General features: G+C 39.6%; 1 protein-coding gene across 3 annotated transcripts in view; it reads right to left on the reverse strand.

Annotated features, from left to right (window-relative positions):
* The window catches only part of galnt18b (UDP-N-acetyl-alpha-D-galactosamine:polypeptide N-acetylgalactosaminyltransferase 18b), a 47,162-nt gene that overhangs the window by 8,364 nt on the left and 15,556 nt on the right, over positions 1–23,242 (reverse strand). For 2 of the 3 annotated variants that reach the window (XM_085906942.1, XM_085906941.1), the window contains exons 2-6: positions 17,693–17,888; positions 16,658–16,824; positions 10,486–10,669; positions 9,956–10,153; positions 9,572–9,686 (exon numbers count right to left, since the gene is read on the reverse strand). In XM_085906942.1, coding sequence (XP_085763068.1) covers positions 9,572–9,686; positions 9,956–10,153; positions 10,486–10,669; positions 16,658–16,824; positions 17,693–17,888 — 860 coding nt within the window. Of the gene's footprint in view, positions 1–9,571; positions 9,687–9,955; positions 10,154–10,485; positions 10,670–16,657; positions 16,825–17,692; positions 17,889–21,540; positions 21,626–23,242 lie in introns of those variants that run through there. The other variant, XM_085906943.1, reaches the window with a different exon arrangement.

Below are 23,242 nucleotides of genomic sequence, written 5' to 3' on the forward strand. Positions count from 1 at the left end.
GCAGATTTTTTAAAGTTTACTATCAAATAGAAATACACATTGTATATTTAGGATTACAAATTCTTTGTAAAGTCTCTATCTTAATGCTAACGAACAATGCAAATCGCCACAAACAGGCTCTTATAGCAACAGATAGTATTTGAACAGTAATGGTGGAACAACACATGTAGACAGTTAATATGACAATATTGACTGGCACATATCTTCTGCTAAGAATGAATAATTTAACTATTGCTCACAGAGAAGCCATTGTATCCGCGAATATCCGTATGTCAGGATTATACAGTAGGTGGCGACACAAATGAAGGAGCAGCACAATGACCTTTGTATTATAGAAGAAAACATGGCAAAAATGGTTCTTTGCAATATGTCTGTGTGTGTATTGTATGCCCTTCGAAAGGATAGAGTGCTATTTCCTATATTAAAAACAAAATTCACATAAAAAATAACTTTGGAACAAATGAATGGCATTTCTATTCATTTCAAGAAAGAAAGATGATTTGAAATTCATGTTTCTATTCAATTAAACTCCTATCACAAGGTATCATGGCATATTATTTAATGAATTAATTAATATGTTTTCATTCCAATTGCATATAATGTACTGTGGATTCATTGGACTATACTAGTCATCACACATAGTGCTGCTGCTGCTTGTTCTTGCGGTTTGTTGACCGTACTGTATACAACTATAAACATCAATATTTTTCAAACAATCACATGTTTATGATTGTACAGCTTTGGTAGAAGTGCTCTATTGAGTGACAAAATAGGTTTGTCGTTAGGTTCTGCGTGTCGTTAGGTTCTGCGTGGTTCAGTAGATTGGAGGGCAAATTGGAGGAAAACAAAGACAGATGTCTGTTCTGTATTTTTCCTGTGTTGATACCATTAACTCAATTTCATCTGATTGCAGTACATCTTTTTCAAACGTGCACATGTGCTGAATGTGCTGCATGTAGTAAAAATCATTTCAGGCTTTCATATTGTGCAGTCTTCTAATCAGGTACGACTGCTGCTGTTGCACGCCTCACTCACAGACTGCTCTTTATTTAGATTATGGTTTCATTTGATGTCTTCTCATAACAGTTTGTAATCTGTTGAGTTTATAGCAAAAATGTGATAAAGCTTGCAGTCGAGAATCCCAAATCACTTCTGATTCCAAGGGAATGAAAAGCCACACGACGATCAATATCATTCATACATAAATTTTACAGGTGACAAAGGTTAATTCAAAAAACTTTCAATCCAGATCCTCAATTTCTTCTGATTCCAAGGGAATAAAGTGCTAGATGTACCAGAATCAATATCATTCACAAACTATAATTTATAGGCAGCAAAGATTAATTCAAATGGATGAACTTCTTAGCCTGCGCTTATGGTGAAATCAATAGGAAAACTTGTTGTACAATTTCAGCTTGTTTTGTAGCTTGTGAAATGTGAAAAACTTCCATCAACTGATAAGACAACAAATCAAAGTGTTGAACCAATTCAAGTAGATAAATGGTCTTTCATGTTAATTTCTCATTTGCCTTGATTTATGTGTAAGCTAAACCCTTAAAATTAAAACATTTACGTATAATTAATGTGCTATTTTTATTGTAATACAGATGAATTTATTTGTTGTATTTGTTCAAAAATACATATCAGAGAACCTAGAATAAATAATGATCAAATCGCAATAGTAACTTTGGGGGGAAAAGAAGATCAAAATTAGATTTTTTTTTTTTTTTTATATATTCGTTCAACCTAAAATCGAAATAACATGTATAATGATATGTTTTTATTCCTTGCAAAGCGCTCAGTGATTTTTAGTCATGCCTTTGCACAGACAACACTTTGTCATCTGCCAGAGCTTTCAAGTTTTAGCTCATTACAGTCAAATAAGCTCCTATTTGAAATCGACTTCCTATCTTCACAGACCTAAAAGTGCTTTATAGTGTTGCCTTATTCACCCTGGAATCTAGAGAAGCATGGGTTCATCCATCAGTCATGCCATGACTCATCACTGGAGGCCTGAGGTAGAGAAGTGGTTGAAGTAGGCTGTATTTTACTGATAAACATCATCAGTCTGACGTATCATTTAATGGAATAGCATCCATCAGAGCATTTCTTTTGGAATAGAGTGAGGGCATTTAGACAGCAGATACAGCAGATGCTTTGGGAAAAATAATCGCTTTAATGCCACACAACTAAAGAGTTAAAATTGTCATCGGGAATGACGAGCCATGAGATGGCAGTATATCACGAATGACCTCAGTTCAGCAAGCATCAAAGGATTAACACTGCATACGTTTTACTATTTATTTGGGTCACTATGACTATAAAGTGCCGTTGGTATCCTCATCAGAGTCCCTTAGTCATCATGAAAATATGAAACTCTGAGGTCTTGTTATGAGAGGCAAAGGATTTGTGCATATTTGAATTTACTCAGGATTTCTGTACTGTTAATGGAATAATTCGGAATTATGAACACATTGGAGGTTCGACTGGATCTCTGCCGTGGCTTAAAGTATGTCACCTGAATGACGTCAACTTGACCATACTCTTAAAAATTATGACTTGCTTAATACTAAATAAGATGAACACAAAGCCACATCATCTCAGTTATTTGTTTTTCTTCCTCCTGAAAAGTAATTGATTTGTATGGCTTTTAAGCGACATTAGTAGAGCAAGAAAGGTTTTGAAAAGATTTCTATTGGTCAAATTTTTCATATTACCAAAAGATTGCATTTGAACAGAAGTGTGAATACTTTTTAAAATCAACAATATTTTGCACTAATCTGCAAAAGTTCAAGTACCTTTTGCATAAGGAGTCTAATCCCAGATCATAAATGGCCTCTTGACAAGAAAGGAAAATGCACATGTGATTAAGAATATTTCTTTTGAAATATGATTTTCCATTTCATACTTTCTGAAGCATTCTACTTTCATCTCATTGAACCCAATCTCTCATCCTTCAACACACCAAGACTGCCAGCCCCTCCAAAAAAAGATATAAAAATCACCCCAAATATTTCCCACTGCAATCATTTCACATTTCCTCTGCAAAGCCATGAAAACTCTTCACATCAAAGCACATGCAAGGTAAGGCTGCTCCTCCTCCTCTCCTGCCCAGAGCAGTGCAAATAATTGGCATCGACTTGCTGCTTGTATGCATCATCTCACACTGCCTGCTATCAGTACATTTACTGGCTGCCCCACTCTATTTTCACATTATAGGCTTTCTCACAAAAAAAACATATGATCTGCCAAAATACTTGTAGTAGTGTTAGACCATGCCTCACTGCTCACTAACAATTCATTAGGTGCCCTGCATATAATAAAATCAGTCTTTTCATCTCATGAAAGACTAATTCACTGCCAGTCATTTTCAAAGCTTCACCATACTGCCAAGTGTTTTAGAGGATGTTCTGTGACAATGGGAGAAAGGAACCTACCCCCCCCCCCCCCATATAATCCACTCTTTCAAAGGAAAAACAAATTCTAACAGTAGAACATTGGTATACAAACACATGCACACGTAAAACTCACACGGCAGCTTTGTGCACGGGCTAATGCTACTGTATCCCGCCGGTCTCATTTGTTATGAGCCAAGCCTCACTGCTTTAACAGCATGGCCTGCTTGCATAAAAGATGCACCCCCCCCCTCCCCCTGTAACATAGGAGCATTGGGAAAGTTAAATTGTAGTTACTGATGCTGTTCAAAGCAGGTCGTAATAAAGAAAGTTTGCACATCTTGTTCACTGCTGCTCTGCTGAAATAAACGAATCTTGCACCTAGGGCTTGCGGGTCATTGCTCCGACCTTATCAAGCAGATGGAACTGTGGTGGCGTTTTCTTCCCCCTCTATCCAATCATTTTTTAAGCTGATCCTGTTCTGCGTCACTGCAGGGGTTGGATCTCATTTTACATCGGACACCTTAAGTGGGAAGTAATCCGAAGGCAATAGCCCTAAAGTCAGCTATGTAAAATACTACACAACCGTTTTTTTATTTATTTTTATTTGTAGTACACTGAGAAAAGAATGTTTATAGAAGCAGTCTGAAAGGGAATATATTCAGGAAAATTGACAATTAGACTATTTTAATTGGGGGGCACAAATGATTGCTCGCACAAAACATTGCCTGGAAACAAGTAGCCAGACCAAAGTGTGATATGACTGCAAAAAAGAATTGAATTGCCATGCCTTCTAGCTAGCTAAAGTTTTACCTCGCCTACATTGTTGTTATTTGTTGGCATGTCTTATTCTTACCGACGTACTCCCAATTTCCTGTGTGTGTATGAAAAAGCAACCACCCCAAACCGAAGTGAGCAGAGCTGAGATGAGCCAAGATAAGGCTACAAATCCCCAGCGGTAGTCCTGTTACTACTACAAAGTGCTTTTTACAGATTGGGAAATGTTTTAGCTAAGCATGAGTAAAGGAAAAGAAATGACTAACCTTTGACAAGCTTTTGACTCACTTAAAGGAAAGCCTTTGAGGTACGTGCACAGTTGATGGCTTCTAAACATAGTGTCCAGGAAAACGTCAGACCCAGTCAAGTAGGTCATTGTGCACAACACTGCAATCAAAGCAGCCGTCCATGAAATTTGGAGTGCGTCCATTTTTCATCTTCTGGTAAAGCAAGGCAAAGAACAGCCAAAGGCAATTTGCAGATCCAGCGTATAATGGAAAAAATGTAATATCTCTTTTATTTTAAAATGCCCTGCACTCTCCTCAGAGCTTTACTGATATACCTGTAGTAATATATTGTTAAAGGGAATTAAATATACTACACAAAGTGCCCGTATAGTTAACCTTCAAGGAGCCACTTGAATATTGGCTCAGCAATACTTAATCAAGGCTGCTGGAATTGAAGCTGCAACTTTCCAGATGAGAGATGACAGCCTAAGCCCAGCTGCCCCTTTTCCAAGTACAAACAGATGTTTGGACTTCTAATGTAGTCAATGCACAAAATGTATTTGACCACTTTACCACTGGGTATTGACCTCATCAGATGAAAATAATCTGTACATCCCCTATCTACCACCTGTGCCATTCTGGCCTGCTTTACCTTCACTGACCTTTATCTGAGAAATAAATAGAGCTAAGGCCAAGTTTGCATATGTTCCCGACACCCACAGCAGCCTTGTTTCAGGCCAGTATGGACAAGACAGCACTGACACAGCAAGCAGAAGGATAGCACTGCATGAATCTTGTTTGATTGTGTCGCAGACATTGGGCGGAAGATCAAGTTGAAGAGGAAATGTTGCAAAGCAGACCCTGCTGCTTTGCTGCCTGTGCATTCTCTCCACGGGGATTCCACGATTAGGCTTTGGTATTCTCTCGACTCAAATCCCCCAGCAGGTGTGTTGAAGAGCACCCTGGCTTCAGCATGTGCGTAATACTGCAGTCACGTTGCCTTTAATGTCTTCATTCAATGGTCACAACATTAGCTACACTTGCACAAGCTTATGATACTCTATGTTAGTAATGCTGTATTGGGAAAAATGTGCCTTTATAAAGATCATTATGGCTAGTTTGGATTGACAATATTATTGTACACGGGTATTAAAGGACACACTATGTTCATTTTGAAATTGTGTCGCGCTGTTTTCATATCTTTTTTTGTCTCATCAGAATAATACGCTGTCTGTTTGTTCAAACTTATGAGCTCATTTTGAAATGTAATGTTACTTGGGCAAGAGACTTCTTGATTTTAAACTGTATTTGTGTGTCACATGAATCCAAACCCAAACAGTGTTTTATATTGTCGCACGTCGAATTGGTGTTTATGATTTTTATGCCAATTTTAGTGTTTTATTGCACTTTCAGTGTTTTGATGCTTTCATTTGTTAGAACACATTTCAAGGGAATAGTTGAGACTAGTGATGATGGCTGCTTAGGTCTTCTGCTTTGGGCAGGCCGCATTGGCACAATGTCTGCTACTCACTGGTGTTTTGCTATATTGTTCTGTGAGTTATTGCTCTGTAGTAAAAAAAAATCTAAAGCTGTGCAGGATGGGGAGCCCTTTAGGAGGAAAGGTGACAAGTCCCTAAGCTGTTTGGAAGTTAATTCATGCCTTGCTCAAGGATGCATCTGGCCAGCAAGTTACAACTCATACCAATCTCTCAATTTCAGCTTGAAAATGGATTAAAACCTGATATCCTTTGGTTCTCAATGCAGTAAAGCCGTGGAAAAGGTCCAACCCACTACCAACCTTGAGCGTTAAAGTGAAAAATGATCCACAATTTCCAGAATTACTTGCAAGAGACCATGATGGCATTTACATTTAGATTAAATTAAACTGTAGAACGGGGAGGAATAAAAAGGCTGTCTCGTGCATAATTTCTTAATCCAATTCCTTTTAGAAATATTGTCATATCCATATATCATATTCTCCGCCTCCTCTATAGCTAGACAGCCCTAGCTCTAACCCTAACCCCTAACCCTAGCTCTAACCCCTAACCCTAGCACTTACCCTAGCTCTAACCCCTAACCTTTCACTCTAACCCCTAACCCTTCACTCTAACGCTAGCTCCAGCACTAACCCCTAGCCCTAACCCTAACCCTAGCTCCAGCACTAACCCCTAACCCTAGCTCTAACCCTAACTCTAACCCTAGCTCTAACCCTAACTCCTAACCCTAGCTCTAACCCCTAACCCTAACCATATATATATATAAGTATATATATATATACACACATATATATGTGTTCGTTTGAACGAATCTTTTGAGTGAACTGATTCTAAAGATTCTAAAGATTCAGTTCACTTAAAAGAACTGGAATGCACATCACTAGTTGACAGACTCAACTGACACTGATTTGATGACCTAGTATATACATTAATTCATTTACGTAATTATATATTACATTGTAAAATATAATATATATACATATATTAAAATTTAAAATATATTTTATTTCTTTGTTACAGTCAATCAATCACGCAAACATGTAAGAGGATGCTTGTGCACTGGAATTTGTGAGTTTTTCCAATGTCTTAAAAGTAAGCCTGTTGCGTTTTTTGGACACAATTTCTCCCGCCTTTGAAAACAGCCACTCACATGGCACAGATGAGGCTGGAGTGGAGTGTAGTGGGTCTTTTGATTGTCCCAGTCTCTGCCTTAGGGACCGCAAAAGATCAGATATTGTTTTAGCAGCTCCATCCCGTTGACAATGCGCTTCCTTTAACAGAGCTTTGGCGCGCTTCCTTGACAGACAATACTGATGCTCGTATGTCGCCGGACCCATCACTACTATAGAGTTCCAAAAGACTGGAAAATTTAACAACACAATGTAATAATCATAATTTTGAATTATTCATCAAAACAGACTATCTTAATAAAGACCACATTTCCCATGCACATCTTTTGATGAATTCACAAACGTTGCTAAAATATTTACTTCACCTGAGATATTAAAATCGTTCAAGCGAGAACAAGGAAATACCCATCCCAACTATAAAAGAGTTGCGAGACATGATTTAGGGCATCTACTATCCTTATCTCACGAGATCTCACATAAAATAAACATTTGTGTCAGTCTACCTAATTAGAGTGCAGTGACTGATTGACAACAGACAGCGTGAGTAAATTCCCCCCCCTTTCATTTTACCCAGGACACTACTTTAAAGCTCCCGCCAAAGACTGTAACTGTCGGCCTAGTTCCTCTCTGAGGATCCTTCAGCTGCCAGTCATGCTCGCAGCTGGTGTGAAGGCATGACCGGCACACAGCAGACAAGCCAGCCTCCGTGAGCTCTGCATTTCCAAACCATAGCTGAACTGTCAGCCTGGAGGCTGGTCTCAAACAGTGCAAGTAAACAACACGCTGTTTGAGTCTGAAGGACAATGTCATTCCTGGAAAAAAAAATAAAAAATCACTCACAGCATGGACTGGGCCTCTTCTGGCCATCTTTGTCACTGGTGACCTTTCTGCATTCAGCATCCTTTCATAAGATTTAGAGCAATGCAGCCAAAGTCTAACAAAGATGTATTGTACATGGATGACATCATTATATCTGGTGCTGTGTTGCTTAAAGCACATCCAGTCATGGGGCTGGATGACCTGCTGCCTGCCAGAATCGTTATTATTATTATTTTTAAATAAATTGTTATCCCAATGCATCTTTGGTAATAATTCAGAGCTTTTCACACAAGTTAAAAATATAGTCCCAGTACACATGGTTGCTGTCACAAACAAACTGTATAATATCATATTAGTCACTCTAAAAGTTAATAATTGTCAAATGTTGTCATTAAAAGATCCCATTCAGCAACAAACCTGTGCTCTGTAAGAATAAGTTCAACTATAAAATCACACTGAACATGAGTGCTGCTCATACCACACACATTCAATTTTGATGCTCTGTGCTTTGTGATGATGCGCAAGGTGAGCCCAGAGCGGCAGTCTTGTGAAATGAAAATGGTTATTACGGCCATATCGTCGGACCACTTTGGAAGGCCTATTCAACAGAGGGCTAATGCAGGCATACTCTACGGCTCTTTGTCTTTGGAAAATGCTGACAAGGAAAAAAGAAGCACCAGCCATTTAAAGCATGGATGCGTCTCAGAAGAAACAAGAAGACTTAAGACACTTTTCAATCATATATTATCAAACCATTAGTTGCATGGACAATGGTATGCTTCTATTTATATCCTGTGCGGCAGTTTTATAAAATGTTATAAAAATTGTTCCCAATTAAGACAAACCCTTCACCTAAAAAGGCAGGAAAAGCCTGCTTGCATATCTGAAATTTATTTGGGAATCATTACAGGCATTTAAGATGGTGTGTGCACACTAACTCCCATTTTTCATGCGTTAATTCTGTACACAGATATATCTCCAGGGTGTGCACACTTGTGCAACCACATTATCTCAGCTGTTTATTTTTACTTCTCAATTTCATGTTATAGGTCACATTAAATGGTAAGAAAAAAGCAAAAAAAAATATTGCTCTTGTTCTCGTTTTTTGGTATCACAAAAAACGTGTTGACTTTTAATATCCACTGTGGAAAACATAATCGATACTGTATATGTCGCTATAGTTGAGAGATGGTGCGTTTTCCTGTTTGATTGTTACGCACTCCGAAACAGTTGCTGTTCTTAGCAGCACAAATAAAACACCATGGCAAGGCACATGATCAAAATTGTTGCTGACCCAAAAAAAAAAAAAGACTCCACGACTCCACGCTTTTGAGAAGCTGACAAATGGACTCAGATAATGGCGAGACGGGAAACCTAATAATGTGTGACGCATACTGAGTCAACCACAATGCAAAAGCAATTATGATGCACAATGAAAATCTTTTATCAGACCTCCCTGATGTATTAATCATAGCATTCTGAACCACAAACCACAGTTCTTAACATCCAATGGGAGAGTTTGGGTTTTTTTTTTTTGGCCAGTGACGAAAAAAGCACTCACCTGATCAATATTTCTTAAGAGACTGTGGGTACTGAAAGTGAAATGTGAGTCCTGGTGTGACCTTGCTCCACAAACAACAATAAAGTGCCATTACCTTTCTTAATTTTACACATATTTCATGGATGAACAATAGTCCATGGCCACACAAGGTTGTTACATTACTCACTCTGATGCCCAGCTCCACATTCTCTCCCCCGTACACCTCCATGCCTTCATCCAGCAGACCTATCTCCTCAAAGTACAGCCTGTCCACCACAAAGCAGCCAATCAGGGCGGGGCTCCTGTGGGAGGAAGTAGGAGAAGGATCAGAATTGTTGGCTAATAGCAGTGAACTCAGCTCAACTCAATTCACTTCACAACTAAGCGGTTTGGCAGATAATAATGATTCAAAAAAGACACTTTGAGCTTTTTAACGCCACTCCCTCTCAAATGAAACATAAAAGAAAGACATTTACAATTTATGCACGGCAGTCCCCGCAACACATCCGTTCCGCAGTCATTGTGAATTAGCCAGTGGGACGTAATTGATCAAGATGTGACGTTCACTTACTGAATGGGAGCACTTTTGTTCCCCTGGTGCCACCAAGACTTGGGGGGGTTGAGGTAGCGACACCATAGCTCCCAGTCAAAGCCCTGGGCAGACAGCGGATACTCCTCAATCTCAAACGTGTCGTACTTGATGTTATCAAACGAAGGGGAGATTATGCGAGTTCTGTCCTCTTTAATTCTCTGAAGAATGGGTTCAGCCCTATAAATGAGACGGAGAGAGCGCAGACTTAATTGGAACATTTGTGTTTGCTGGCTTCTTATCACCCTCATTATCATGCTCGTGCTTATGAGAGGGTACGGAGATGAATCCATTTATTGCACATCTGATAAACTAATGGGAACTGCCCTTGTGTGATGTGCGCAAAGATGAAAATGCTCAATGACAACAATTTGAAAACACATTTAAATGCACTTTGCGGTTGAATACAAATGATCATCGTGCTGAATTTGTTTACAGGCACATTAAGCAGAGGCCGCAAAGTCATTACCATGCATTGCCAGGAAATCCACTCAGAGCCACGAGAGACTCACCAGCCAACGTTGAACTCCACGTGGGCATCGAAAAGGGCAACGACTGGAGCAGTGGCGGCTCGCCACCCGCTCACTCTGGACCGGATCAGGCCCTCCTGTTTGGCATGCCGCACCAGCTTGATGAATCCGGGACGTTCGCTGTTGGTCTTAGACACAAAGTCCTTCAGCTTCTCCTTCAGCTCTTCTGCAAAACACATTTTCCGTATCTCAAAAAGTTCTTGGAGATGACGAATGAAGTCAAGCAAAAAGTGTTGGTGAATAAACTTCCACCCACGTTCTCCTTCAGTGGGCATCAGAAATCCAACAGCGTATTCTCACGCCATTGGACCGGAAAGGCTTCTGCAAATGTGAAGTCTATGTGGATTTTGCGAAGCTGATGCCAAATTTGATATTTGGCAGAATAAACTTCCAATAACTGATTAATCAGCTGATTACCACTTTTGGTGGCATATCACAGAAATAAAGATATGAATTACAGGCAGGCAACAGCAAGTGTATTCATTGCATGATACAAATAAGTTGGTCACACATAAATTTCTCTCATTTAGCACACGACCACTGACCACAGCGTTGGTGCCGCCTAGTGATTGACAATTATGGTGAGAGATTGAAGCGGTCAAAAGTGTAATTACATTTCTCAAAGGTTGATGGTGACAACAATGCACACTGCCACAAGTGCAATCAATCATTAAAATGTTAGGTGGAAATGCAAGGAAAGCTTAACAAACTTAAACTATAGAAAACGTGTGTTTCGTCTCATAGAATTGCAAGAACATAAGCTCTATACACCAGTTTATATTTCCACGAAATAATTGTTGACGTATAGTTTAACAGTGTCATAGGGATTTGTTCAAATCATTTATTTTTCTTTATATTGTTTTCATTTATTTTATATTGTCATTGTAATTGTTAATTAAAAAAAGCTATAGGTAATTCAAATACATGTATTTAGTTTTTTTCTAAAGGAACCAAATAAACCAATAAAAACACTGCAAAAGCACTGGATCGATAAGTAGAATTGTTAAGAATAGTATTGTTAAAATCTTTAAGATACCAAACCCTATTGTTGATTTTATTATATGCCATGGGCGGCTAACATATGCTCACAAATTGCTCATGGCGATTGTTTGGACATCCCTGACATAAAATATTGAAGCGGTAACACAAAAAGGCAAAATAATCCGGTGCAAGGGTGCTTCGAACGCCATTTCAAATGTTATTTCCTATTCCAGAGCCAAGTGGCTCACCCGCCCAGCAAGGATGTTGTTATCCAGCAATGCGGCGGCAGAAGCACTGCAGACCCGTGAAGTGCGCTAATGGTTCCCCTCGGCGGGCTTCCAGTTGTTGGCAAGTCTCAGTAAAGCTATTAGGGAGAGACAGATACTCAACTTGCTTGTTGGGTTGCATTAAAGGGCCAACCCAATACGAAGTGAAATGTGAATCGTGCAAATAATCTCTATTTGAATGGTGGATGGGCCTTCCCACCACATCCTCTGCTATTATCTGTACCTGAATAGTGACCTGCTTGGGAGGGACAATTCCAAATGAGGTTTGTGAGATATTAAGTGGCGTCCATATTGTGTTACATACAATGTCGGATCTTAGATCAAGCTAACTACACTAAAGCCTGCCTCGTAAGGATTCGCTTTTCCATCTCTTGTATCTGATCAATGTCAAAAAGCCGCAGCCAATTGCACACGTTTTGGCTCTACGATGGTTTTCTGCTCGGAAATCGTTAATAGCTGGGAGGAAGATAGAGTCTAATGGCTAAAAATGCCTTATTTGGGCCTTTCTTTACCAATGCGGTCTCTCGCTCACTGAGAAAAAGCCCAATAGCATCCACAGGCTGATGTTAAAATGGAAATGCCCAGTAGCTGCGGTGATTACTTGAATTACTCAAATAATATGATGAGCAAAAAGATGCCGTCGGGGACTCCTTTTCTATATGGACTAATGTTCCTGTGCATTGTCGTACTTGCCACTATGTCAAGAAATAATTTGGCCCGATGGCAGTGAGCCACAACTAAAGCGTATTCGATGGCTGCAGCCCTAATTTATATTTTATATTTCTTTCTTTCATAGTTTTATGGTTTACTAGGTGTGGGTGCCAGGGCGGTGTAGGAAACATTTGGATTGTTTGTTTGGATTACTGTTGCAAAAAATATTGAGTCATTGTTGTTTCTGTTTGGAAACACAACAAACACATGATAAAAAAAAAGAAAAAAGTCAGCCTTGTGTTTCTCCCTTCTAACCTATTATGCATAAACTGGGAGATATAAACAATAACTCTCGCATTCAAGCTTAGTGGACTCAAATCTGAACTGCAGATTGAATGAAAGTGCAAGGCTGATGTCATTAAATTCCATTTTGCGTCATATTTTTTTCAAAGAAAGAGCCTTTCATTTGTGTATTTTGCCTATGGCACATCTACCAGTGTTGTTCATTTGTACCAGTGTGCCAACAGATTTGCGGACTTCGAATCAATCTCGATCTGTCAGTAATGAAGGTATTCTGTGTGAGTGTGAATGGAAAATAAGAATGATGGTGTGTTATACCTCACAACAAATCATAATAAGGAACAGTTCATTAAAGCAAGAGTGACTGCTGGCCAAGAGCAATCCATCTTTCACTAATGATAAACTGGTGTCACTGTGATGGAAAGCAATGGGCTGTGGGACGGAGCTGAGCAGGAGCAACAGGCACTTGCATTCATGTGCATTCTTCATTTTAGATGCAGCGACAGTGAACAACATTGGTTGGGCTGGTCCAGTGTCATCTTTACACATATCCATAACATACAGTTTAATTTTTATTTTTATTTTATTTTTATTTAAGAGTAAGTGGAGAGAGTTACAAATGCTGTTGTATTGATATTTAAAAAAAAAAAGAGAGCTATTGCAGAGTAGTAATGATTCATTTTCCCTCTCTTATTTTGTTGCTCTTGTCTGTTCAACTTATTTATTTTTATTTTGACATTCCTATTCCCACTGCACATCAATTTCCCCTACAGGCTTTTAGACCCATGCTGTACTGCGATACTATTCTAATATGTTGATTATTTGATCCTCAATTTAGACCTTTTCTAGGGCAGACAATATTTCTTCACCGTATTTGTCCTTGACACAACACAATGTATACTCTAGACTTTTAAAGTTACAAAAGAGTCCCAAATGGTTCCTAAAGATACAAACTTGTAGCACTTTTGAAGGATACAGAAGTGTTCCATTGTATCTGTAAATTGAGTGGTGCTTTCAGATACTAGTAACTTATGTAAGTCTAACCACTTGTATGTCAAATTATCTTTCCCTATTTAAATTAATGAAAAAAATAAAAAAAGCTTTCCGGGCTCCCCAGAAAAACACTTTTTTTTGGTATTTTTTTTCCAATGAGAAAAGTATACTATGGTATGGTTATTAATAATAAGATGTCTCAGCATCTCACAGAGAATAAAGAATATATGACTGTGCGTACCGTTACATTTAGTGTCTAACTGTGCTTCTGCATGATTTGTGTTTAAATATAATTTGCTTAAGGAATTACTGTATATATATATATATTTGTTTACTATTATGTGTTATTTGGTCTGAGGTGCTATGTGGCAGGGTCTTCATGTTTGACTTGTCATGTTGGCATTAAAGGGCTTCTCTGATGCCAAATAGTTGATCACAATTACAATATAAGGGGTTTTGTTTTTGTTGACTAAATATGTTGGGTCCCATCTGGAAAATTGTTCATGATAGCAGATCGGGCCAATACCGGGGCTCAAATCTAGTCTGATTCAGGGATTAGCTTTGTGGCTCACGAGACCCTTCCATAATGGAAGCAACATCGTAGGTCAATAGGCTAATGGCGTTTTTGGGAGATATCATCAACAAATTTGGTCATAACAACACCACCAGTGGTAAACAGGGCGGAACGCCACCTGCAAAATGTCAGATCGTGACTTGGCTTCCTGAAGGAATTAAAGGAGCCAGCCCTCGGGCTGCCAATTAAAACATGCTCAATGCTCGTTTTTGAGATGGAGTGTGATCATATAGGGCTAGTGGAGAGCGCTGGGTTTTCCCACAATAACTGAATATTTAGAAGACTCTGGTCATCATGAGCCCTGGGGGAGTGTGATCATTGTCATCACAGCGTGTTAAGATAACATAACACTGATCTACATTCTGCTCTAGCAAGCTGCAGGCCAAACTGCATGTTTTGCATTATTGACTTGGGTAAACAAACTTGCTCAAGGCCAGTAGTTGCCGCCTTGATAACATCTAATGGCTGTCTAACTTGGGTTGCAGGCAGAGACTTTTAAAAACAGTTATCTTAAAAAATGCATGACCTTGACAGTGACACTGTATTAGGAGTACAAGCGCTTACGCACTGCACTTGGTTCACATGGTGCAAGTGCTGAACTAGCCTCATCGGCCATTATGTTAAGTACCTGCATCACATCATGTTGGGTTTCCTGAACCAAATCAGGACCTAAAATGGGACGCAGGACAGCATCAGCTGAAGCTGGGATAGAATCCAACTTCCCACAATTCCAAACGGAAAAATGGCAGGCTGGCTATTTTATTGATTGTTCTTGGCAAAGCGCTTCTTGACTGGTGCCTGTTGTGTTCTTTAGCTTTAGATTATGTAAAGTATACTATGTTGATGTTATAGTCATATATTCTGCATACTTTTATGCATACTTCCAGGAAGGCAAAACATTTTAATTTGGGTCGTAAGCTAAAAAAAAAAAAGACAAATGGGACGCGGTCCATGCAAGAGCTGTATCAAAAATGCTTCTTCCAATAATAACAGCGGAATTAATCGATCAATGTGATTATGCTTATGCAATTCTGATGCAGGGGTTGCTTGGTTTAACATGGTCATGAATGTTGATTTGCAATTTTGTAAATAAGGTTTTGAAAAAAAAAAGTGCCTGAATTCAGCAAATGGAGAAAAAGAAATAAAATGCAAGTACCCGGCTTGGCAGTTCGAGGCGCATTCCTTGACCACTTCGCAAACATCCATAGAAATACCAGAATGTCCTGAGGGAGCAATTCCAAGGGATGAATAAAGTTGATTCTATAAGTCGAAGTCAATGTGAGCTCATTGTAACGGGTATTTGGAAACATTTTATAATGTATTTCAACCACCAAAGGTGCAAGCCAACTCAAGTTATACATTTTTTCAAAGGTAAATAAATTGCCGCAATGCTGGGCTCGGGAAAAAAGGTTGGATAATAGTGAGTGCCTTGACTTGTTTAGCACTGTTGAACTGATAGCATTGAGCATTACCTGAAGTAATAACACACCAGATTGATATGTCTTGTCACCGTGGGATAGTTGGAAACTTAATTTCCATCTCTTTGTGTGTCTTGACGTGAAGAAGTTGACAATAAAGCACACTTTGACTTTGAGATTGACTGGCAATTAAATTAGCTATAAATGGTTCCTGGTGAAAATTTCAATTTCAAAATTTCTGGTCACGCTAGTTACGGAACACATCTGTATCATAGGAACCGAGCTCGATAGTAAATCGAGGGCCACCTCTATGTAGGAACATTTGCGGTAAAGCTACTTATGAGCCACAAGGCAATTATCCTAATCAGGGGCTAGTCAGACATGAAACATTTTAAATTGACAACATTAAAAACACCACAGGAGCAGTGCTGATTACCTTGCATAGGAGGTGAAACTCTTTATGCTTCCATAAATTATCGCCAACCAATTTCTATAATCAGTCTTGCACAATTATTAGCTCAGGCGGTAAACAATGGGCATCCAGCATATCAACTGTGCAATAGTGGAGCATTCTAAGGCCTACTTATTCTAAGTGCAGTGACAAGCAACATAGCCACCGACTCTGAAGTGATAAAATGTGGAATTAGTCCAACATTTATGGTGACTCATAAACGACAGAAGTGCCATGGTTTTAAAATTACAATTGTAAAACTGAAGTAGTGAAAAACAGTTCAACGCTGTAGCTTCACAATGCATTCAGAAATAATTGTCTGAATTCACTTTATAGGGGCTTCCACTGTTTAGATGAAAGACAATGGAGCCACGATTTAGTGAAACTGTTTCAGGATGTAAGACTAGTAAACAAAAGTACATTTTGTGTTAATAGCTGTTCGGCTTAAGAGTGGACACTGTGCCTATAAAGTGTCATCAGGTAAAAGGTTGCTGATTACCGTTATTGCTGTTGTCGTCCACCAGAACGATCTCTTTGAGAAGATGGGAGGGCGTCCTGCTAATGGCGGAGTGAATGGACCGCAGGATGACAGACAAGGCTTCATTCACAAAAATGAAAACGATGCTCACTTGTGGGAGGTTTAGAGCATAAGTGATGTTTCGGCACCTACAGAGGACAAATAAACAGCTGGTGAGGTACGTGACCTTCAAGCTGTCATGGAAGAAAAACAATTGAAATGTTACCAACATTAAGACAAAGGAAACATTTAGTGTAGTGTGCTGCATTGTGGTGGAGATTTTAGGAAATTGATTACACAGAGATGTTGTCATGTCACATCTGTCTTCCAGCACTGAAGTGATCACATGCCACTGCCACGTTGGACTAAATCACATCATGTTGTTCATCCAAGCAAGCAATCTGAGTTTGAGCATGTCTTTAAAGGTATGTTAGGACAGCACCAAGGCCAAATGTGTGATTAATATACAACCTCCCTGAAAAATATATATCTAAAGAGCTTGTACTGGTGTTAGTGCAGTAGAGAAAACAACCCACGGAACTTTTAACTGTGCCAGAATTAGCACCAGGACATCCCCTTGTAGGCTCCTTCAACCTTGATGTCACTACAAAAAGTGAGTCACGCTCATTAATTATATCTCGTTTGAGGTCCTTTTTTTTTTTTGTCTCTGAGGCTTACAACCAACATCTAGAATAATGTGTTTTTTTTGGTTGTTGGACAATGGCTCGAATAAGTCTATGGCCTGTCAGTAAATAATATGAAGCTATGGTTGCAAGTAAAAAAAAGTACACCGATACTCTACTATACTGTAGGTACATATTCCTGGAATTACTAAAAGTATTTCAATTTTGGTGACTTTTTATTCCCCACCCTTGTACAGGAGTTGAATCCGTACTTCTTGTTTTTACACACGTATTTGTAGCTCTATGTAGTTAAAGACTCAGTAAAGTCAATTTGGAGATTTGTTTCTCAATCTTCCATTCTATATATTGTGCAAAGCATTGTAATCTATCTTACCCTGTAGGTCTGAGATCTGCTATGGGCCTGTCTAATGGGAGCCGGTCGCTGAGATAGCTGTTGTAGCCGTAGTACTGGAACATCTTGAGCGCCGCTCGTCGATTGTCGGCACTCAGCTCCTGACCCCAGTGAGCGAAGAGAGACGAGTCGGAGAAGGACGTGTCGGCTTGCTCATCCTCACCTCGACTCGGAGCCTCTGCGACACAAGAAAAGAAATAGTATCAAGGATTGTCTAGACCACAGGTGCTCCGAGTATGCACAAAGAGACAGCAAAGGAATACAATGCTGTGATAATACATTCACTGTGATAAATGATCTTTCTGTGATCAGATCAAGTATGAGACATAGTTGTCTTAAAACAGACCAAGAGTTCATACTCTTGACAGAAAGCCCAAGTGTCCTTGAACAAAAGATCCAATTACAAAAAGCAGCCGGTGGTTGCGTCTGCAGACGCTCTGACTCTTTGACCTCCAGGGAAGTAAATGAAAAAATCCCAGCACGTCCACACATTGCTTGGAGCAGCCTTTAGAGCTTTAAAGTAACAGCTAGCCAAGGAGCACAGTATTTTAGGCCATATGGTTGAACATTTGAAAATAATACGTATACACATTTATTATGCATCTTGGCCTTTCTCAACGAATTTCCTCAAAAAACTGAATCCAACAGTACCTTAAATTTTTCATCGTAAGCCTTTTATCAACTTATGGTCTAGAAGTCTTGCTCATACCACCATTTAGCGTAATTACGACTTTACGAGGTTAGGGGGGTATCAGGCAGGGAAGGCATTAGATGCTCTAAAATTAGTTTTACACTGTTAAAGAGTTTAAGAATGTAATCATGTTTAGGTATCTAGTAGATGTTTAAACATTTTAATTAAATGCAAAGCCCCATCTATCCATTTTTCAATTCACACCAAGTCCCTAACACAGACTAATGGGCAAGCTAGCCAATTCCACACTCAATTGCTGACACCCACCCGGAACAAGCGCTATCTAAAGCCATACACATACAAAGTCACAGGTGATACATTAGAAGCTGAGAACATTGATCGCAAATGAAAACAAATAACCTTATAATGTATGTTGTCTTTAATAATTGTAAGTACATTTGTATCTGGTAATCATTTCAAGACTCCAGTCTAAAGATATTGAATCGTTGGATCCCTAAATACAACTTAGGCAGTGCTTTTGCATGCCACCAGAGGGAACCAATGACCCACTATATACTTCCAATAATAGCAATAGTGGAACAGCAGGCAAATGTTTAACAGCAGTGCATTTTTCAGGTGCAAAAAAAACCCAAATACACTCGCAGCCCGTGCTCATAGACACAATTTCCATAAAACATCGGCTGAATCTGCTCAAGATTCTACGCTGCCTCCGAGAGCTTTGTAAATGCACGTCAGAGGTGTTTAACAGTCAAGTCGATAACCTCCCAGCAAATAGGTTGGAATGCCAATAAAAAGGATGCAAAAATATGCACGCTTTTTGTGAATTCCACAGGTTGCTCATGTCAAAGGGGCATTCCTTTGACTCTTGCTGCCTGTTGAGACATTAGCCCAGGAATGTTCACATTCAAGTGTGAATATTCATCCATCCATTATCCGAACCGCTTATCCTCACAAAAGGGTTGTGGGCTTGCTGGGGCCTATCCCAGCTGATTGGGTGACACCCTGGACTGGTTGCCAGTCGCACATAGACAAACAACTATTTGCACTCAGAATATTTGGAGTCTTCAATCAGCCTACGAGGCATGTTTTTGGAATGTGGGAAGAGTACTTGGAGGAAACCCACGCAGCCACAGGGAGAACATGCAAACTCCACACACGAAGGTCTGGAGCCAGAACTGAAAGCTGCACCTCTTTACTGTGAGGCAAACAGGTGTGAATATTGAAGCACTAAACTGTTAAGTACACCCTAAACTGGTCGCCAGGGCATGAAAGAGACATTTCTGGCAAGACGAAAAGTGGAAACGCTCGTGAGTATAAATTCGCAGCAAGACGACAAATTTTGTTAACATTTGTATTTTTTAGAAAACACGCGTGTTTCCGTGGCTCAAAGAAATAAAGAACAGAAGCTTATAGAAGATAATGGTATATATTGTTCTTTTGTCATTGTTCATGTCCCGATTAGAAAGAAATGAAATAAAATGAAAAGTCGCTTTGCTATCATCTGTTAATCCCCATGCCTTATTGAGTCTATAAAGGAGCAATTTTATGTCACTGCTTTAGCGGCCTACAATACTGCTGACAGATTGAGGTTATGCAGAGGAATAATTCACCGCCTGACATAACTAATAAACACCTTTTAACTGCAGGTGGAAGCAATTTCTTTCTTTACTTGTTTTTCTCTTAATCCTCTTAAAACCGAGAGCAGCTTTAAATGTACATGAAAGTGAAGGTCTACTGTAGCATCTCTGATGTGTATGATGTATTTTTTTTAAAGTTTTGATATGAAGAAATGTTGAACTGCTACACTGTGGTGTAGAAGTTTTCAGCTGATGTTTTGGAAGATGAAGGTAACTTTTACTTTAATAATGCTATTCATCCTCAAAGAGGCTTGGAGCCCCAGGTGGGATACCAAGAAACAAATGACAAGGTTATACAAGATGTTTGTGTCTGTTTGTTTGTATTAGGAAGACTAGACATGTAATATTTATGAGCAGATTGTCTAACTAATATATGAGTGACAACCTTGTCAGTTCAGTTACAATATGGATGTCAGTACCGGGGGAACACTCGTACAAAACAAAGAAATGATTCAAAGGTGCTATGCATACGCAATATGTGCCAGAAAGGTTTTAGGACTTGTATCACAAAAGCTAGATTTCAAATCAAAGCTTTTTTCTGGAATAATCCCTATGGAGTATAAAACACGTTCTCTGCGTCTTCCTCTGCGACCTTTGCACTACTGAAAAAAATCTTTGGGGATCGTCATCTTGATGTTGTCCATGTCTTCAAACAGGCTGACACCTTAACCTTGTAAAAGAAGTTGGGGGTGCGTCAGGTGGAGTGGGTACGGATGTCACTCCACCGGCCTGCTAGTCAGATTCTTAGAGCATTTTCAGCAGACTTGTCATGGTGAAGCCATTGTACAAGTTGTCATGCCACAAATCACACTTCTTCTTGTGCACATACTACTTTTAGTTGGAAAATATTCATCCATCCGTCCATCCATCCGTCCGTCCATCCATCCATCCATCCATCCATCCATCCATCCATCCATCCATCCATCCATCCGTCCGTCCATCCATCCATCCATCCATCCATCCATCCATCCATCCATCCATCCATCCATCTCCCATCCAGTAAATGCGAAGATATATACATCATTCATTTCATCACGCTGTTTTTAGCAGCGTTATTAAAGCCTTAAGGCATTTATTTGAATGATTTCGACAAAATGTCATCCTCTTTAAAATTTTCTCCCATCCAGTAAATGCGAAGATATATACATCATTCATTTCATCACGCTGTTTTTAGCAGCGTTATTAAAGCCTTAAGGCATTTATTTGAATGATTTCGACAAAATGTCATCCTCTTTAAAATTAATACGATACTTTTCACAGATGTTATCACTTTGTTTATTGAACTCAAATGCAAATGTATTTTAAATGAGCTGCTCCACTACTCCAGCTGTTCCCCTGAAAAAGACAAAGCGTAACACGCTACAGTTGCTGCCACCAGCTATGTTACCAACTGTCATCATTGAGCGCTGTACTGTATAAACAAACTCAACTCTAAAGAATAAAATACCAGAAATTCCATTTGATACAGTCACAAAATAACGATCCTCTTCAATGGTCAGTCAATCAGTTTCACTCAGTACAACATGTTTAATTCTGCTTACATTGTTTTCTGCTTCCATTTGTATCCGCCAACTTTAAGTTGGGATGAGTTGACTGGATTCCACTGAGTAGACTTTAGAAAGTCACCTCCTATCTCCATAAGCGATGTAGCAAAGCGAAAACCTTGGCAAGGTTACAGAAAATGCTAGAACACAGTGGCCTCCACAAATGTAAAATGGTCACTCTGGCTCAGCTCCAATATAGAGATGAAAAGAAAAATCCCGAAGAACTACCATGCAAAAAACTAAAATGTACATGTGTTTCCTGAAATGCGCAATGATTGTTACACTACTGCTGCTGCATGCTGACAACAAAGTCACATGGATGAGAAGAGATAAAAAGATCTCAGGATCAACTTGACATCCGACAGGCGTTTTGAACAAATCTACTCCAGCAGTCCAAACACAGGCAGACATTTTACAATTTATCCTCAGCCACGGTGTCATTTTGCATATAAAGTACAGACATCAGACACTTAGTTGCTGTCACATTGTGAATTAAATGTTCCTTCAGATGGCAACTAATAGGCAGGATAAGACCTTGATGCTGACTACAGTCTGATCTCATCATTCTTGTGAATCACAATTGAATATTTATTCATTGGTAAGGGAAAAAGCTACCGTACAAAAAGTGATCAAATATTTTAGAAACGTCAGTCGTTCTCATGTGTAAAAAAATCCACCCCATGCTGTCAGTAACATTTTTCCAGAGGCATCTCTGCAGTGCAGACGAATTTAATTCTGCACATTGTGTTTTTCCTTTTAGCTTTTAGTGACGATATCACGGGGAGCTACTTTCAGACGTTTTCAATGACTTGCAATCCAACAGGAACATTTGATTCATTTAAGACGGGATAAAACAGAGGTGACGCATTTCTCATGGCCTTGTCACCAAGCGGTGTGTCATGCTTGAATGAATGGCAAATGCCACGTATAAAAGTGGGGACGCGGAGCTCATGAACAAGGCTGTGGTGTTCATTGGGATTTTTTGGAAAATGAAATCATTTTTCCGAACGTCTGTATCAGGCCCAGTTGAATCATGTGACAGTTGTCCCACACCACTCCCACATTGATGTCTAACCATCGCATCACGCTAGTTGCATCTCACGCTCCCACGCCACCACCCCGGTCGACGAATACGTTTCAGCGCTAGTCAGCATTTTGCAACTCGTGAAGACAGGAATTTGCACAAGTTCAATGTCGCTTCAAAAATCCACAACAAGTGATAAGTGATGTTTGGTCCACCACTGGCAGGTGCTCTCCAGCTAGACAGCTAGAGACAAGTCAGGGGTTGGGTGGGGGGGGATTGGATTGGGTGGGTTCACATTCTCTCATTAGGATGCATCAGAGGCTGGCACATCACATTGACATTTTTCTTTTCAAAGAGGAGAGGTTGTGTGCTGCTTTGTCTTTCTCTTTGTTTATTCCCTAAAGGGGTTATGCAGCGGCAGAATTTAGTAGGAGGGTCATGTTTACTTGCGGCATCCTTTGTCATCTCTTCCCCTTTTGTGCAACTCTCCTCATTAAAGCCAGAAATTGCTCCTGCCCTTCAGAAAGATAGAAAGGTCCACTTTGTACTCTTCCATCTTTGGGAGAAGCATTGTCGTTTTGAAATTCTTTGTCATTAGTGCAAAGTGTTCGCCACTAGCCGCTACACGCTGCGTCTGATTTTACTGTCAGACCATGTTGTGTCCTGCTCTTTGGA

The sequence above is a fragment of the Syngnathus leptorhynchus genome, chromosome 3 (assembly GCF_054491065.1).
Source record: "Syngnathus leptorhynchus isolate UIUO chromosome 3, UIUO_Slep, whole genome shotgun sequence".
Lineage (NCBI taxonomy): Eukaryota > Metazoa > Chordata > Actinopteri > Syngnathiformes > Syngnathidae > Syngnathus > Syngnathus leptorhynchus.